Genomic DNA, 16586 nt, shown 5'->3' on the forward strand with positions numbered 1-16586 from the left:
AGGCAATCACCAAAGAGGGCTAACAGCACAACACTGTCTTAAGGCAGCTGTGCCAACACTTAGGAGAGTAAGTTGTCAGAGGTATGAGGTATGATCTGGGTGGCCACTCACAGCATCCACTATAAGGGAACTGCCTGGAAGGGTGACTTCCATGAAGGACAAGGTTATAGGCAGATATTAGGGGGACTTTGCAAGAGGAAAACCTCATTCTGAACTCAGAGACCTGGCTCCCTCCATCATTCTGAGCTCTGATCTCCATTCCTGAGTTATCTCCTTAGGCAGTGACTTTGTGGGCCATAGATGGGCCAGCCTCTAGTTTAGATGTTTCCTAGGACCCAAAACATTGCTCCAGGCTTTGTCTCTTAGGATCCTTTTATTGTTCTGGAATGCAGAGAGGGTGGAAATATTATCTGTCCCATTTTATCAATAAGGAAACCTGGGGCGGGGGCGCCCAGGTGGCTCAGTCAGTTAAGCATCTGACTCCTGATTTCAGCTCAGGTCACAGGCTCAGGGTTCCTGAGATTGAGCTCTGTGTCAGGCTCTGCATCGGAGTCTGCTTGGGATTTTCTCTCTTTCTCTCTGCCTCTTCCCGCTCATTCTCTCTCTCTCTGTCTCTGTCTCTCTCTCTCTGTCTCTGTCTCTCTCTCTGTCTCTGTCTCTCTCTCAAAATAAATAAACTTTAAATTTTTTTAGTAAGGAAACCTGGGTTCAGAGAGGAGATATAGCTCGGTTGAGATGAGACAGTCTCAGAGCAAGCTCTGTTCAACTCCAGGTCGCTTTGTCCTGGTGCCACAGCTGCCCAAACTTTCAAGTGGTTTGTTTCATGGTCAAGTGGACAAATCTCTTCCTCCTCATTAATGCTAGACCAGTTTATTCCCCACGCCCACCAATCAATTTTCAAATGAACCAGTCTCAATCCTGCAAATCACGAAGTGAAATTTGATTTAGTTGATACCACACTAAATGGCCCTGACTCTCCTGGAAAGCTGCTCTCTTTGTAGAACGCAGAATGTTCTTGCACCAAGGACAGGCCTGAGCCTCCCCCATTTGGGGTACCTGTGAGGCTGTAGGCCATTTGGCTGAGTTACTCTTATTAACCTGTGAGATCAATTGGCTGCAGGCACCAGGCAAGTGACAACACAGGCATTAATTCAGCGGTGGCCGAGGCAGCCTGACAGCTAGGTACTGATTTATCAGTCCTTTTAATGAATGGGATTGCATTTAGCTAATTGAGTCTGAGACTGGCAGGAATGAGACCTTTCTCAGGCACCCTTCCTGTAATGTGCTGCCTCTTCATGGCTGCCCTGCCAGTGCAGAGGGAAGGGTGAGGGAAGGAGAAGAGGAGGCAGATGGCAAGTGGATGCCCCCTTCCTGGTCACTTTAAGGACTGGTTTGGGGGTCCAGGTATTTCTAACCTGTGTGCTGCTGTTGGGAGGCAGTGCAGTATAGGGGCAGCAGTTCCCAGATGTGATCCTCACACCAGCAGCAGTGGCAGCATCACTTGGGAATTTGTGAGAAATGCAGAATCTTGGATTCTATCCCACATCTACTTGATTAGAAAGAAACTCTGGGAGCAGGGCCCAGCGCTCTGTGTTGTAACAAGGTCTCCGGCGAATTCTGATGCTTCACTAAAGTTTGAGACCCACTGGAGGAGTTACAGGCACAAACTCCAGTACCAGGCCACCTGGGTTACTAGCTGTATGACTTTGGACAAACCACCTAACCTCTCAGTGTGTCAGTTTTTGGTATGTTAGATGAGGGAAATAATAGCACTGGCCTTTTAGGGTTGCTGTGAGGATTAAATTTGCAACGTGCTTAGAGCAATGTCCAGGACATGGTAAGGGCCATATATATTATAGGAAATAATGGAGCCAAGGACTTCTGTCTTCTCCCTTAGAATGACAGTGATTCTAAGTAAAATACTGGATCATAAAGTTCCTATGATGTTATAAGTAAAAAAAAAAAAAACAACACGGTGCAAAATTGTATCTTTCCCGTGATTGTTCGTATACAAAAATATGTATGTAGATGGACAAGGTAAAATTATGGATGATTTCTTTCTCTAATCACAAACGTGAAATGTGGCTAAATAGGATACATTTTTGGAATCAACATGTTAAATATATTCAATTGCACAAAAGAAATGTACTGGATCGGGGCGCCTGGGTGGCGCAGTCGGTTAAGCGTCCGACTTCAGCCAGGTCACGATCTCGCGGTCCGTGAGTTCGAGCCCCGCGTTCACGATCTCGCGGTCCGTGAGTTCGAGCCCCGCGTCGGGCTCTGGGCTGATGGCTCGGAGCCTGGAGCCTGTTTCCGATTCTGTGTCTCCCTCTCTCTCTGCCCCTCCCCCGTTCATGCTCTGTCTCTCTCTGTCCCAAAAATAAAAAAAAAAAAAAAAAAAAAAAAAAAAAAGAAATGTACTGGATCAGAGATAACCATGGGCAGAATTGAAGTAAACACTACTCTAAAGGACTCAAGATACAGGACTGCCATACCAGGTCTCCATCTCCACTCAGGGACAGGAGGGCACTTGTGAGCTCATCAGGTTACATCAGAGCAAAGCACAAAGTGTCTCCGGGTTAGAAGGGATGAGATGCGAGACAGAGTCTGGTCCAACTGAGGAATCTCAAGCAAGGATGGTTGGCTCCAGAGAGGACACTGGGAATTGGGCATGAGGGCTGGGCAATGGACTCATCCTCAGGAAAGGAGAAAGTGTCCAGCTGAGAACCAGCAGGGTCTTGGAAGCTGGGAGACCTTGCTGACTGCTGTGGATAAGTCTCCACATTTGTTGGGAGCTTCAACTAGATCTCCATCTGTAAAGGAGTGAAATACAGCTAGCCAGCAGGGTCTATATCTCCATCTTGCCACCTACATATCTCTCTGTACCAGAAGACTTCTGATTGGGCTATAAAATCCTGGCTTAGGTCCAGGATAGCTGACTTCAAGATCAAGATCCAGGTCAGATTATTGGGGTGGGTGTGTGGTAAGCTTGAAGCTCCATCCATTTGTGCTGCTCTCAGGACCAATTTCCTCTTTTAAACTATGGCACCTAGAACAAAGACACGTCAGTAAGGGTTTGCTGAGATCTAGTATGGTGCCTTTCTCTACAGAGTGTTTCTATGCACCCCAGGAAATAGTTTACTTTTCAATGAATGCATTCCCTGTTGATACATGTTCACTATGGAATATTCTAAGATGCACTAGAATTTCTGCAGTGTATCACACAGCTACCCTGATCTCATATTGTAGACTTTGTTTTGAGGTTTGAGTATGATATTGTGGTACATTTCTCACTTACCAAGCTTCTTTTCTGTAATGAGCTTTATTGAGACATAATTCGTGCACATACCATACAACCCATCCACTTAAAATGTACAATTCCATGGGTTTTGGTATATGTAAGGAATTGTGTAGCCATTACCACAATTTTAAAACACTGAGGGTTGATGGGGGGTGGGAGGGAGGGGAAAGTGGGTGATGGGCATTGAGGAGGGCACCTGTTGGGATGAGCACTGGGTGTTGTATGGAAACCAATTTGACAATAAATTTCATTTTTAAAAAAGGAAAAGCATGAAAAAAAATAAATCATTGCCTACTTTGGGGTTTCAGAGATTTACACCTATATTTCCTTTTAAGTTTTATAGTTTTAGGGGCGCCTGGGTGGCTCAGTCGGTTAAGGGGCCGACTTCGGCTCAGGTCATAATCTCGCGGTCCCTGAGTTCGAGCCCCACGTCAGGCTCTGTGCTGACAGCTCAGAGCCTGGAGCCTGTTTCGGGTTCTGTGTCTCCCCCTCTCTGACCCTCCCCCATTCATGCTCTGTCTCTCTCTGTCTCAAAAATAAATAAACGTTAAAAAAAAGTTTTATAGTTTTAGCTATCACATATAAGTCTTTGATCCATTTTGAGTTTAATTTTGTATGAATGTGAGAATAAATTTCAACTTCATTCTTTTGCATGTGGAAATCCAGTTGTCCCAGCACCACTTTTTGAAAAGACTGTTCTTTCTTCATTGAATGAACTGGAAACCTTTGTCAAAAGCCAATTGGCCACAGATGTGTGAGTTTATTTCTGAACTCTCAATTGTATTTCACTGATCTATATGTCCATCCTTATGCTAGCAGCACACTATTTTGATTACGGTAGCTTTGTATAAAGTTTTGAAATCAGGAAGTGTGAGGTTTCTCCAGGTTCTTTTTCAAGATTGTTTTGGCCATTCTGGGCCCCTTGAATTTCCATATAAATTTTAGAATCAGCTTGTCCATTTCTACAAAGAGTTGAGTTGGGCTTCTGATAGGGATTGCGTTGAATCTGTAGATCATTTGGAGGAGTATGGCCGTCTTAACAGTATTAAGTATTTTGATCCATGAACATAGGATGTCTTTCCATTTGTTTCAATCTTCTTTAATTTTTTTCAACATGTTTTGTAAGTTTTCAGTGTACAAGTCTTGTACCACTTTTGTTTAATTTATTTGTGTTTCATTCTTTTGATTATACTATAAATTGAATTGGTTTATTTCAGATTGTTCATTGCAAGTGTATAGCAATAAAAATTTTTATATTGACTTCATATCCTGAACACTTGAACTTAGTTATTAATTCTAATAGTCTTTCAGTAGATTCTTTAGGATTTCTATATACAAGATCATGTCATCTTCACATATAGTTAGTTTACTTCTTCCTTTCTAATCTTTCCAATGCCTTTTACTTTTTCTTATCAAATTGCTCTGGCTATAACCTCCAGTAGAAGTGGTGAGGGTGGATACTCTTGCCTTGTTCCTGATCTTGGGAAAAGCTTCTAGTGTTTCACCATTGAGATGTTACTGTGGGTTTTTCATAGATGCCTTTTGTCAGTTTGAGGAAGTTCCTTTATATTACTAGTTTGTTGAGCGTTTTGGGATTTGTTGTTGTTTGTTTGTTTGTTTTTTATCATGAAGAGGTGTTGGATTTTGTCAGATACCTTTTCTCTATCAGGGTAATTATGTCTCTGTTTTTTATTGTATTGATATGTGTATTTCATCAACTGATTTTCACATGTTACAAGTTTGCATTCCTGGGATGAATCCTACTTGACCATGGTGTATGATCTTCTTTATATATTGCTGGATTTGGTTTGCTAGTATTTTGTTGAAGAATTTTGTGTCTGTATTTATAAGAGATATGGGTCTATAGTTTTCATTTCCTGTGTTTTTGTCTAGTTTTTGGTATCAGGGTAATACTCACCTGATAGAATGAGTTGAGAAGTGTTATACTGTGAAAGAGTTTGTGAAGAATTGACATTAATTCTTAAATTAACTTAAGAATTAATTTAAAAATTAATTAATTTTTAAATACTTATTTAAAAAATTTTTAAGTTTTTAAATAATTATTTTAAAAATGATTTTAAAAATTAAAAAAATTTAAATGTTTGGTATAATTCACCAAAGAAGCCATATATGTCTGGGCTTTTCTTTGTGGGTAGTTTTGATTACTAACTCAGTCTCTTTACTTATTATAGGTTTATTTGGAGTTCCTATTTCTTCTTCAGTCGTTTTTAATAGTTGGTGTCTTTCTAGAAATTTATGCATTTCATCTAAGTTCATAATGTGTTTGTACAATTGTTCATAGTTATTCTTTATAATCCTTTGTTTCCAGTTTGATTATAATGTCCCCTCTCTCATTTCTCATTTTAGTAACTGGGATCTTCTCTTCTTTATTCTTGGTCAATCTAGCTAACCAAAGTTCTTTTGTATTTTCATTTGGTCCTCAGTCTCCTTCTGCCTATGTTTGGGAGACTTGGCCAATCTAAGAACATACATATATTTCTTTTATAGTAAATAAAATTAAGTCTTCTTCACATTCCAGCATATGGAGCTCTCACCCTGCCTCCTGCCCCCAAATCATACTGTTCTGTTCCCTTGACCAACTGAGGTAGATTCATTCTGAACCAGCTTCTTTATTAGCCAATAGCTATAGTTCATAAAGCTATCGCAATTGTACCCTCTCACTTTGGAAAATGAGATGCAGCCTTTTTAGCACATGGACATCAGCCAAGTGTTGCTCATTTCTGGGTAAATATCAGGGCCCAGGGAAGAGCAGAAGGCAGCAGACCCTGGCCAGCTGGGACCTCCAAGCAAGGCATTGTGAGCAGGCTTGGGGTCTGGTTTTTGTGAACAGTGCTCTCTTTGAGTCTTGAATGGGAATAGAGGCAAGTTAGAAAAGCAGAGGCCTACTGCCGTTTTGACCATTTGTCTCCTTGGCCATGGCGCCCAGGACTGTGCTGCCCTGGTTGGCAGGGAATCAGCTGACAGGTGGCAAATTCAGGAAGTCAGGAAAAAAGCATTTGGTATTTTGGGAAAGTGTCAATTCTGACTATTGTTCTGGGATTCATGGCACAGTTAGTAATATTTCCCCTTCCCTCTGTGAGCCCTAAAGCCTGGCTGGGATGCTAGGGTAGAAGAATCCATTAGCTCAGAAAATGTCTTAGAGCCAATAAAATATCCACTTAAAGATTATTTCCAGACTAATGATAAATCTGTGTGTGCAAGCAGGTCCAAATTTTAAAATGGAGTAAAACCCACCAAGATTTCACTGGTTAAGGAAGTAGCAAGAAATCAACTGTTAGGGATGGGTGTGTGGTGAGTTTAAAACTCAAACCAAGTGTGACAGCCTCAGCCCCACCCTGGGCTGCTGACTCAGGACCAAGAGGAAGAGGGAGCTGCCGGACTTCATGATTTCTGTAAACAGTTCTTGAAAGAGAAACCACACACTTGTCCTTCTGCCAGCCCCCAGCTTCTCGTCACATCTGACAGTGCAGCCATTGTCTTTTCTCTGACACCCAAGGGCAGGGCTCCTTAACTTGAGCTCCATGAACCTTTGAAGGTATATGTGGAGAGAATTTAGGGGATCTATGAACTTGAATGGGAAAATTATTTTATCTTTTTTCCACTAATCTCTAACAGAAATTTAGCATTTCCTCAAGTTCATAATGTAGGCAACAAGCCAAAATAGTATTAGCAGTATCTGTTACTTTATCCCTAATAGAAATCACAAATATTTTCATATCACATCACAGTTATATTTCAAAAAAGTTACTTATGCTCATCATCACTTTAAAACTTCTACCTACAGATTTACCACTAAATCTTGTGATTTAATGCATTATTAAAGTAGTAATATAACTAGATCATAATTTCTTTAAAATATTTTAAAACTATTTCAATATGATTGTTTTCCTCTGTAATTCTATGGATTTTATTTTATGCACCTGAAAACATTATTCTGAGAGGGGGTCCAGTGGCTTCACCAAACTTGTAGAAGGATCTATGACCTAAGAGAGATTAAGACCCTGACCTGGATCTTGGTGCTCTCCTGCTCCACTGGCCTCACTTCTGATCTACAGACCTTCCTTTATATTACTTGGAGGGCTCAAAAGCACTTGCATGCTAGTGCTGCGACACTGAGCAAGTTAAAGTTTCCATGCCATTTCTTAACCTGCAACATGGGGACTAATAACACTACCTACCTCATATGGTTGTTGTAATCATTCAATGAGTTAATAAATGTAAAGCACTTAGTGCCCAGCAAATAGTAAGTGCTAATAACTAGTAGATATTTTTATTGTTGTTGGTTCATATCAATTATTTTGCTAATATACACTATTATTATCTCCAATTTTAGAAGAAGGAAATGGGGCTTAAAGAGGTGAAATAACCAACCCAAGAGTATCCAACAAGGAAGTGGCAGAGCCAGGGTTCAAAGCCAGGTCTGTGTGATTCTCAAGCCCACTGGATGTTACCTTGTGCCCCACAACAGTTGGGAATGAACAACCAGCTCTGCAAACTCTTGCTTTCTCTTGCCCAAATTTTTCCTACTGTCCACACCCCCAACTTGACTGGGAAGTGTGGGGACACAGTGCTTGCATACAGTGAACCCTCTGCCAGATCTTAGGAGGCTAGTAGTCCTTCCAAAGGCCACGTGCAAAGGGGACAAGTGCATGTTTTCACACTGAACAGCAAGCAGCCTTGCAGCAACAAACTCGTTTGGAGTCATGAACCAGCCTCTGCTCCCAGGTGGAACTTGAGCTTCACAGAGCAGTGGGGTCGGAAGCAGGGAAGGAAGTGAGGGCTAAGAAAGGCAAGAGTTTGTCTGTGGGGTGAAGGCAGTTTCGTGGAGGAAGTGATCTTTGAGCTGATAAGATTTCCAGTTGGGCCAGAAGTGACTTATGACTTCTTAAGGCAGAGGGTAGAGGGTATGCAAAGGCCCAGAGGCATGAAAGGGCCTGGTAGATAAGGAAAGAAGGGAGTAACTTGGGATGTCTGGGGTTTGAACTGAATGGAAGAGGGAAGAATGATGGCATGGGTAGACGAGATGGCACAGGTAGTTTATGACCAGATAGTGAAGAATGCCAGAATCAGATCTGCAGGTCTTCCAATAGAGGAAGGAGAGCTCTTGGAAGGTTTTCGAATAGGGGCAATGGGACCAGATTTGTGTGTTCAAAGGACCACACCGACCCCCAAGCTCTCAGGAAGGTGGATTGATTAGAAGGGGTAGAGACAAGAAACTGGTTAGACCAGCAGCAAGGCTATTTGGTAGTCCAGGTGAGAGATGAGGAGAAGCTGGACTGTGGGGGAGAAGTCTGGAGCTTGTGGAATTCTCTCTGTTTTTTGTCTCCATGTAAGTGGTAGGGAAGAGGTAGAACGGCAATTGCTGGGGGCACTTGCCCTCCTCATGTTTGTACATGGGTCTCATGAAGCAGGGCTTCCTCAGGCCAGAGCATAATTGCCATGAATTCACATTCTAGCCCTTTCCATTTATTAACAGCCCACAGCAAGAGCAAAATCAAAAGCCAGGTTCCTACTTTCTGGCACCCCTCTCCCAGGGGAGTTGCTGGGGGGAGGGGCCCCAGCTACTCTCCTATGTGAGGCAGGCAGGAAGAGAAGAGGGGACATAAGGAGCAGGCCAGAGCCTGCCCTGTCAAAGGAAATATCCATCCTCCTAAGCATTTCAAGAGACTGTTTTCTTCCAAGTAGGTCCCACTGTTACCACAGCAACTGAGAACCCTGGCTTTGTGTTTCTGTGTCTGTTGAGTCCCCGGGGAGAAGGGGCCTTCAGAGCTTTCCCTAGGCTGGTCAGGATGCAGGAAGTGCTAGCCAGAGGTGGAGCCTCCCAACACCATTTAGTAGGTAATCTCTTGCCTTGTTAATGCCTGTTCTTAACCCCCAGGGAGAGGCCAAGGTTCCATTTGAGTCAGTTCTGGCTTAGGTTCCAATGAACCTGGTTTCTCAGGTCCAGACTTCTGCATCCATCCTTTGGCACATCTCTTTCAGGAGGGTGCAATCTGAGCAGCTATCCAGGAGGGGTGAGCTCACAACCAACCCTGGCACATGCTGGGGGACAGTTGCACAAATATTCCTTCATCACTTACTATGTGCTAATCCAGGATCTCCAGGCTTGTTTTTGCTCCAGGGGAGCTCTATGGGAAGGCTCAAAACCTAACTGACCATTAAATGTCACCCAGGATAGTTAGTCCCCAAGGCTTTTTTCTGCATTAGGTTAGGCATTAGAATTGCCTAGGGAGCTTTTCAAAAATAGAAATTCCTGAAGATTCTGATTCTACCAGTATGGGCAAGTGAGGGTGGAGGTTAAGATGGCCAACTGCTGGATTTCATAGTTGAACTCAAGCAAGTGACCTTGAGCTACTAGGTCCCTACAGAATGAATAATGGGAACTGCGGGGCCCACTTCACAGGCAGCAAGATGCTCTCTGCCTTCCTCCATACCTTGGGGACAGGGTTTTTATGACTCTTACAATCTTTGCTGCCCTTCTATTGCCCCCACTTTTTGCTTCCTTTTTCCTTTCTTTTATGCCAATATTTCCTTACTCTTGGTATGCAAAAGGGCTTCTGTGAGGTGCAACCCGGCTACCTTCCATTGGGCAGCCAGGACCCCAGGTGGGGGTCTGCCCATCTCCTGGATCCCATACTCTGTTGTACCAGCCCAGGAAGGCATTCTCATTTCTGGCATCCTCATAAATCTGCTGAGTCATCCTGAGCCCCCATCAACTCAAGGTCTCTGACTTTTTCCCACAAATTTCTCCTAAGCCACATCTCTCCCACTCAGGCTTCTGTGGTTGTTTTTCTGAACCTGACTACAAGATCTCACATGTGCACCTTGTAAAGGCCATTTCAGCACACACTCCCAGGTTAGGGAAATTTGGAGGGGGAGTTCCTGATTCCATTATGGAAGGGATCCTCTAGTCCTCCAAACTTCATGCCATCTGCAGATGCCCTTGGCAGGCCGCCTTGACATTTCCATCCAGCAGCCCATTTATTCCACTCATTTCTTCATTCATGTACCAAACTAGGTTTGAGATCCTACTGTTTACCCAGCCTTGTGCTGGGCACCAGGAACCCAACAGTGACTAGACAGATGTGGAAGCTATGGTCTGAATAGGAATGGGACTCAGGTACAGTCCCAAATCAAGTCAGTGTCAGGGCTGGATTGGAATCCAGGGCTCTTTCCCCTATACTCACAAGGCCTTTGGCTGCAGGGTTGGGGCAAGGCTCACCCTCCTCTTATTTTCCTCCACCTGCTCTGATGGGGCATGACACAACCTGGGCTCACCTATCCCTACCTGTGATGGCATGAGAAACTCTAGGGGGTGCTAGAGACCTTGTCTGACCCCCTGAAGCAGAAACGGAAGCCCCAGTGCTCACTGATGCGGCCCACAGCACCACAGCTCTGTCCCTCCCCCAGAAGGGGCAGTCAGTCACACACACATACTCATCACCTTAAACTCAGCACCTTACTCTGCAGGTCCTTCCCTGCAGGGCAGAGCGGCCACCTGGCTGGTTATCCCAGAGCCTCCAGAGACAGTGCACCTGATGCACATATCTGCTTGCTTTGGCAAAGACCCAGAATTCAGTCAGGTTGCGACTTGAGCTCATTGAGGGAATTTCTTGGGATCAGCATAGGGTATTAGAGTTGAGAGAGTATGAGTTTGGGAGTCACAAATACCCAAGTCCCACATGGAACCTAGTGTCTCTGAAATTCAGGTCCTTCAGCTCTAAAAGGAAACACATTACCTGCTGCGCTGACTTGTGGGAATGGAATGAGGTGTTGGTGAAAGTTGGTCAGAAACATGCTGGTTTCCTCTCTCCTCCTTTCCTCCCTCCCTCCCCACTTCCCTCTTCCTTCCTTCCTTCCCCCCAACCTCTTAAAGGGGCAAAGCAAATGTGCTTTGTTTCTCATTGTGCTCCTGTAAGCTTGGGGGAGGGTGGGCAGGACAGGGTGGGTGCGCAGACCTAGGAGATAGTAAGGGCAGTGAGTGGAGGCAGAAAGGGGCAGTGTCCCAGGAGCTAACTCCTGGGCAGTCGTGGAACTGTGGAAAAGCTACTTGCCAGCTGTAAACCTTGGGCCAGTGACTTCTCCTCTCTAAGCCTTTGTTCAATCATCTGTAAGATGAGGATAAGATGAAATGAGATAAAGATGTGAAGTGCCCAGCAAAGTACTTGTACCTAGTAGGGGGCTCAGTAAACATTCCCACCCACTGTCCCAGGGGGGAGAAATTCCAATTCATAGCTGGGAAACATTACCAAATCCAAGAATGGGATTCAGTTTCTTCTGACCCTACAGTCTGTGAGGAGCAGTGAAATCTTGCTGGAAGCAGTTCTGTGTGAACCGCTCTGGGCATGTGTATTTAAAAATATTCAGCCACCAGCTCACTGGTGTCCCATAGCACCACCTAGTGCCACAAAATGGAAGGGCCTTCCCACCTCACCAGCGCCACCCCGCCCCTGGGCCTCCCCCGCTCTGGTCAGTTTGTGTGTGTGTGTGTGTGTGTGTGTGTGTGTGTGTGTGTGTTGGGGGCCAGGAGGGGTGCCGTTATAGGATGATAGGACTGGGCCACTCATACCTTTATATCCCAGTAAGTAGAGAACTAATGCTATTTTTCAAGATGGCTAATCCTTTTATCTCCCTCCCAACAACTGCCATCCACAAATGTGTAGGACTCTAGGTAGGTCCCTTGAGCCTCACTGGGCCTTAGTTTCCTCATCTAAGGGTCACAGGGCTTCAGGCTAGGGTTGATTCAGGCAAGGTGCCTGGTAAATGTCTGATGCCTATTGAGTACTCATCTATGTTTGCTCAATAATGCAGAGAGACACAATCTTTACACACCCTTTATATTTTTATTGAGGAGAAAGCTTTAGCATACAGAATGATTTCTTATCTTCACAACACAGTAATGCAACAATAACACAATAACAATAACACATTTGTTTCAAATGGGTTTCCTCCCGAGTCTCTGGGAATCCTTGGGCTGCCTTCATACCCCCCCGCCTCGCATGCATTTCCCCACCCCCACCCCCACCCCTCTTTCAACCCAAGAAAGCACCCAAAGCCCATAGTTCCTCTTACAGCTCTTGTGGCTGTTACATCACAACAAATATTGAAGATCTGGGGAAAGGGGGAGGGAAAGAGGGTCAAGAGGAAGCCCAAGCCCCCTGCCACCAGAGGGTCAGAAACCAGCTCACTGCTCATCCGCTGTTTTCCCGGCAGAGACTACAAGGCTCAGGGTGAGAAGCACCATGGGAACAGGCAGGGCCTGTGCTGAGGGGTCCCTGGAGGTTGGGGTGCAAGGCACCTGTCCTTTGCACTTCTCACACAGGGACATGGGCAGCAGGGCCAGCGTGTCGACTGTCAGCAAACAGGGTCCACAGCCTAGAAGAATAGCAGTTCCCCTTCTGGAACTCTCTCCTGAGGAAATAGCTGAAAAACAGACAAAATTTTCTTTACAAGGTTGTTGACTCCCATACTGGTGGGAATGGAGAAAACCAGGCAACTGAAATGTCCAACGAATCAGGAGAATGCTTAAATAAATTATTCAGTATGCATGACTGCATCGGTGGCAGCCATTTTAAATCCTGCTGATCAAGAGCTTACAGGATGATCTCAGCTTTGAAGAGACAGAGTGAGAACACGCTAGAAAGAAAGGCAACAAAGTGTTAATAGTACTTGCATCTGTGTGGTCAGGTCCTGAATGTTTGGGGGTGTTTGTCCTTATAGTTTTCTCTATTTTCCATATTTTTCTATAATGATTATTATTTTTCTCCTTGGAGAAGGAGGGAGCCTTTTTAAGAGGTAGCAACAGGTTATAGGAACCCGGCTCCACTGATCCCCAAGCTAAGAAGTGGGTTATAAACAAAAGGGCTTCTTACCTCCCAGTGATGAATAGAGACCTCACCAGAAACCAGCCGGAAGACTGGGTTTCTCTGTGACTCCTCTTCCTCCAGCTCCTTCCTCTTGCCTCCAGGCTCAAAATCCTAAGGCTGGGCTGAGGTTATCTGTCAGACTCCGGTGAGGAACAGAGGCAGAGTTCACTATGTTTTCTTCCCTCTGGCCACAGACACTGTGGCTACATGTGCCCAGCTGCCAGACACTAGGCAGGAGGCTCAGTGTTGGGGGCAGTTCAGGCCAGCAGCAGGTCTGGCTGGCATTCTGTGGCCAGAGTGACATAGTATGTACTTTTTCACTGCAGAAGCAGTGTCTTCTAGACCCAAGACAAGCAGCAAGACCCTTTATGAGGGCACCTAGGTTGGTACCCAGAAGTCCCAGGGATTACTAGGAGGCAGTCACACTCTTAAGCCTCATTGTCTAATGGAGGTCCAGCAGCAGGCCATGGCTGACCCCCCCCCCCATATAAGAAACATGAGGACATCCCAGCTTAAGGCTGCAGTGCGTGCAGTCTCTGTAAACAGAACCTTCCTCTCTCCTCTCAGAACTAAGGAATCCTTTAGGTCGAAATTAAAGAGCAGTCCTTGGGCCCTCTCTCTTTTAGCAGTCCAGAAAAGAAAGGCCAATTAGGCCTCCTCTGGAATCTCAAGGAAGGCAAGTCTCCTGCAAAGACCTTTGGCTGGGGACCGCAGTCCAAGGCCTGGTCAGGGAAAGAGACCACTGTCCCTAAGGAAAGAGTCATTCCTTACAATGTCAAACTGACTTGCTGCTGCTTCCTCCTTCTCCTCCTCCCCGTCCTCCACCTTTTAGGCAATGTCAAGAAAAGGGTTAGAGCCTGTAACATCGGACTCTAATGGCTGGGGATGCCCGGGAAAGCAGTGTGGTAAGAGGAGAGGGTCCCAGATTTGGCGAGCTGGTCCAAGGGTGGTGGAGGAGGAACAAGCTTGCTCAGTCAGTCAAGAACAAATCTCAGCCAAGTTGTCCATCTGATGTGTGGCTTTGTGTGCGCACACTGGGCTAGATGTAGAGTTCTCTTCGTGGCCCTTCTGCTGGAGGTGTGGCTTGAAGCAAGTGTCGGTTTCTAGGTACATCTCTTGATACCATCCTGCTCTCCGTTGATTATATCTAGTAAGTGGCCTCGGTGGCTTTAGGAGTTCAGTGTAGCCTGTCCTTTTGCTCACTGGTGTGGGGGCAGATCAGTGAGGCATTGGGTGACGTCCTGGTGATCCAGTCAGAGGATAAAACCATAGAATGCAGGGTGAATAAACGCAGGAGAGGTGAGGGTTAGGAACAACTAGAGGGGAAATACAAGAGGGTGACCAGTTAGTTCTTTTATGGGAACAGGCCCAGAAACCTTCTCTCTAACTTGTGGCAAGCCTGAGCAGAGTGCACACCAAGAGGACAGCTATCGCTGATCCCTTCTTTCCCAGGTGGCCTTGGTTGGATGTGCAGCACTCGCTGGTCAGGGCTGCAAGATGATTCGGTGTTCTAGAAGTCTTCTTCGGGCTCTGCAGGTCTGGAACTCCCTCAAGTACTGGTCAGCAAAAGAGGCAGGTGTGGCAGCGATAGCAGGGGCAGGGGACGCAGTAGAAGGGTGTGTTCTGCTTGGCCAGCTCGCCCCAGCACTCACACGCGAATTCGGCCACGTGCCGCCCGGTGGCCCCCCTGTCTCGGAGTGAGGCGGAATAGCACCGGGGGACGTCTTCGAATCTGGCGTTGCCCCAAGCGACCTGCGCGGCGAATCAGTGGCGGCGAACTGTAGAACGGTGAATTAGTACCCGGAAGGCCCTCCAGAAGCGGGACTCGGTTCTGGTTCCTCCGTCTGCTAGGCTGTATGATGGGAGGCGATGCATCCAGGAAATTTTCATGATAGTAGCCAGTAGTCTGGGATGAAGCGTGGGCAACGGTCGGCTCCATCTCCATCAGCTCGTCGAGGTCATCATCTTGGGTCTCATCCTCTGACTCTTGCTCCTGTTCTGGCTCTTGCTCTGTCTCCTGCTCTGGCTCCTGGCCCCCATCTGCACCTGCCTCCCCACCCTTATTCTCATCTTCATCCTCGCTCCTCTTGAATATGTTCACCTCCACACCCACATCCACCTCCTCGTCCTCATCGTCCTCTTCCTCCACTTCCTGTTTCTGCTTTATCTCCTCCAGCTGCTTCTTCCTCATCTCTTCCTCCTTCTTCCTCTTCTCCTCCTCCTCCTTCGCCTCCTGCTGAATACCTCTCACGTGCCTTCGCTGTTCCCTGTCGTAAAGCTTGCGCCTGCGTGCCTCTTCATCTTCGTCACTGTAGTACTCTTCTTCATCACTGTCGTCGATATTAGGGTCCTTAGCAAAAGGGAAGAAGATGTTGCGAACCCCAGGGAGAGGGATTGGCTTGGGGACACGCACTTTTCTTTCTATCTCCACACATTCGAGAATCAGCTCATCCAGGTCGGCCATTTCGGTTGACCATAAGAGCTCCTTGCGGAAGAATTCTGACAGGCCTTTAAGGAATTGGTTTTGAAGGCGGCAGTCATCCCAAGACAAGAATTGGGCCAGGAACTGAAAAGCATCCGCATAGCTGCCTAGAGTACAATCCCCCTGCTTGAGCTTGCGGATGGCCTTTTTAGCCACACTTGGGGGGATGGGCCCGCAGAATTCCTTACGGATCTCATCCAGGAAGCGTGGGAAGTTGGCACGCAGGGGGCTTCCTTCCCGGGTGACTGAGATGGCCCAGTCCTTGGCTTCACCAGTGAAAAAGGAGATCAGAAAGGCCACCCGCTCGGCGCCCCCGGGGAAATGATCCTCATGGTCAGCTATGAAGGTCTCTAGCCGCATCAGGAATTCGGCCAGATAGACCGGGTCGCCCGAGAAGGGCTCTAACTCAGGCCGCTCCAGCGGCGGCAGAGGAGGCTGTGCCGGCTGCTCCTTCGATGGGGGCGGGGGCAGCGCCGGCGGGGGCGGGATGGGCAGCGGGGGAGGGTCGACGGGCGCGTCGGAGGTACCGCAATCCTGGATCACGCTAATCAGCAGTTCGTCCGAGGCATACTCGGGCTCCGCGCGAGGGGGAGGCCAGCACAAGAAAGGCAGCTCTCCCTCGGGAACTGCGTCGATCTCGCTGAGCGGGAACTCAAAGTTCTCCTCGGCAAGGACGGGCACCACCGGCACTGGCCAGCGGATGTAGCTCGAGACGTTGCCCCGCAAGGAATTAACCTCGGCTAGGGCTCTTCCGAGCTGAAGGCCTAAGTTGGCATTCTCCCCGCGAAGGGCATTTAATTCTTCTCGCAGGGCCACGTTCGCCATGCGCAGGCTGTTTAGATTTCCTGCGGCCTCGGACATTAGGATTAGCTCCGGGGCCCTGAGTCTGAGGGCGGGGGCGAGGGTGGGGGTGGGG

At 46.8% G+C, this 16586-nt stretch overlaps 2 protein-coding genes and 1 long non-coding RNA gene across 6 annotated transcripts in view; 1 reads left to right on the top strand and 2 right to left on the bottom strand.

Moving 5' to 3' along the window:
• NHSL2 (NHS like 2) overlaps positions 1–16586 on the top strand; it is a 130598-nt gene that overhangs the window by 97978 nt on the left and 16034 nt on the right. The window lies entirely within an intron of this gene.
• Positions 12146–14134, bottom strand: LOC131502716 (uncharacterized). Its single transcript, XR_009257130.1, has 2 exons — positions 13195–14134; positions 12146–12745 (listed from the first exon to the last, which is right to left on the bottom strand). It is a non-coding gene; the product is annotated as an uncharacterized LOC131502716 (long non-coding RNA).
• RTL5 (retrotransposon Gag like 5) lies at positions 14142–16539 on the bottom strand. Its single transcript, XM_058713644.1, has one exon. It carries the CDS (start codon positions 16529–16531, stop codon positions 14837–14839), a length of 1695 nt encoding a protein of 564 aa, XP_058569627.1. The 5' UTR covers positions 16532–16539; the 3' UTR covers positions 14142–14836.

Source organism: Neofelis nebulosa, chromosome X (genome assembly GCF_028018385.1).
Source record: "Neofelis nebulosa isolate mNeoNeb1 chromosome X, mNeoNeb1.pri, whole genome shotgun sequence".
Taxonomy (NCBI): Eukaryota; Metazoa; Chordata; class Mammalia; order Carnivora; family Felidae; genus Neofelis; species Neofelis nebulosa.

What these genes read in the sequence shown, in the direction of transcription:
- RTL5 (XM_058713644.1), bottom strand. Translation starts at nt 16,531, where the DNA reads ATGTCCGAGGCCGCAGGAAATCTAAACAGCCTGCGCATGGCGAACGTG.